This window comes from Crocodylus porosus, unplaced genomic scaffold (assembly GCF_001723895.1).
Source record: "Crocodylus porosus isolate Cpor-Errol unplaced genomic scaffold, CroPor_comp1, whole genome shotgun sequence".
In the NCBI taxonomy this organism is placed as follows: Eukaryota; Metazoa; Chordata; order Crocodylia; family Crocodylidae; genus Crocodylus; species Crocodylus porosus.
Window position 1 is genome coordinate 2,054,755 of NW_017728938.1, and position 807 is coordinate 2,055,561.

The window sequence follows — 807 nt, forward strand, 5'->3', positions numbered from 1 at the left end:
CAGCTCAAGGCCTTGGATGAGGCGCGGTCCTTGCCGTTGCTTTGGCTTTGTGCTGAGAGTACCGAAGCGCGAGGGGCTGGTCCGGAGCGGCGCCAAGTGTCCCTGCCCGCCGGCATCAGAGCTAGGCGTAACAGCACCGGCAAAGGAGCATGAGCGAGGTATGACAGGAAGGACAGAGGCTGAGGCAGGCGTTGTGAATGGCAGCCACCACCATCTTCCTCCCCACACACATCAACGCTTGTGCTCAGGGCAAGGGGGCAGGGGCCGAACAGTCTTGAGCCCAGCTGGCCCCCCTGTGCCAGGCCTGGGAGCACAGCAGGGAAGCTGCTCTGGGCTTGCTCCCAGCACCACACCTGGACTTGGGGTGAACTTTTACTGTCACCAGAGGTAATGGTAATAAAAAAATTACCATTTTCCAGCCCCCTTTCTGCGCGGGCCCCAGGCAGCCGCCTGGTTCACCCATGCCTGTGTCTGGCCCTGGTCGCTCCCCGCTATTGTTCTCAAGCTGTCGGCAAACCAGAAATGTTTGTGCCCAGGAGCCCCGGGGATGTGGTGCCGCTGTGCCCATCAGCTCATTGGTTAAAATGTGGGTGGCAAAAACACCTGTGGAAGCAGATGTTTCCATTGCCAGCCCTCTGCATTAGGAAAACTATGACTCAAGAGTCTCAACACTGCCAGATTTTAAAGCCAGCCTGCTAGGGAGTTAACTTGTCTTCTGGGTTTTGAGCCTCTGAGAGTCATTTTTCAGGTTTGCTCTGCAACACAAGGGCTGGAAATGGACTATTTTTCTTACAAGAAAACAGTTCT

At 56.0% G+C, this 807-nt stretch overlaps 1 protein-coding gene across 1 annotated transcript in view; it reads right to left on the minus strand.

Moving 5' to 3' along the window:
* TMEM115 (transmembrane protein 115) overlaps positions 1-463 on the minus strand; it is a 9,130-nt gene extending 8,667 nt beyond the window's left edge. The window contains exon 1 of the mRNA XM_019547384.1: positions 410-463. Within this exon, the coding sequence (XP_019402929.1) occupies positions 410-463 (54 nt within the window). The remainder of the gene's footprint in view (positions 1-409) is intronic.
* Positions 464-807: the final 344 nt, after the last annotated feature.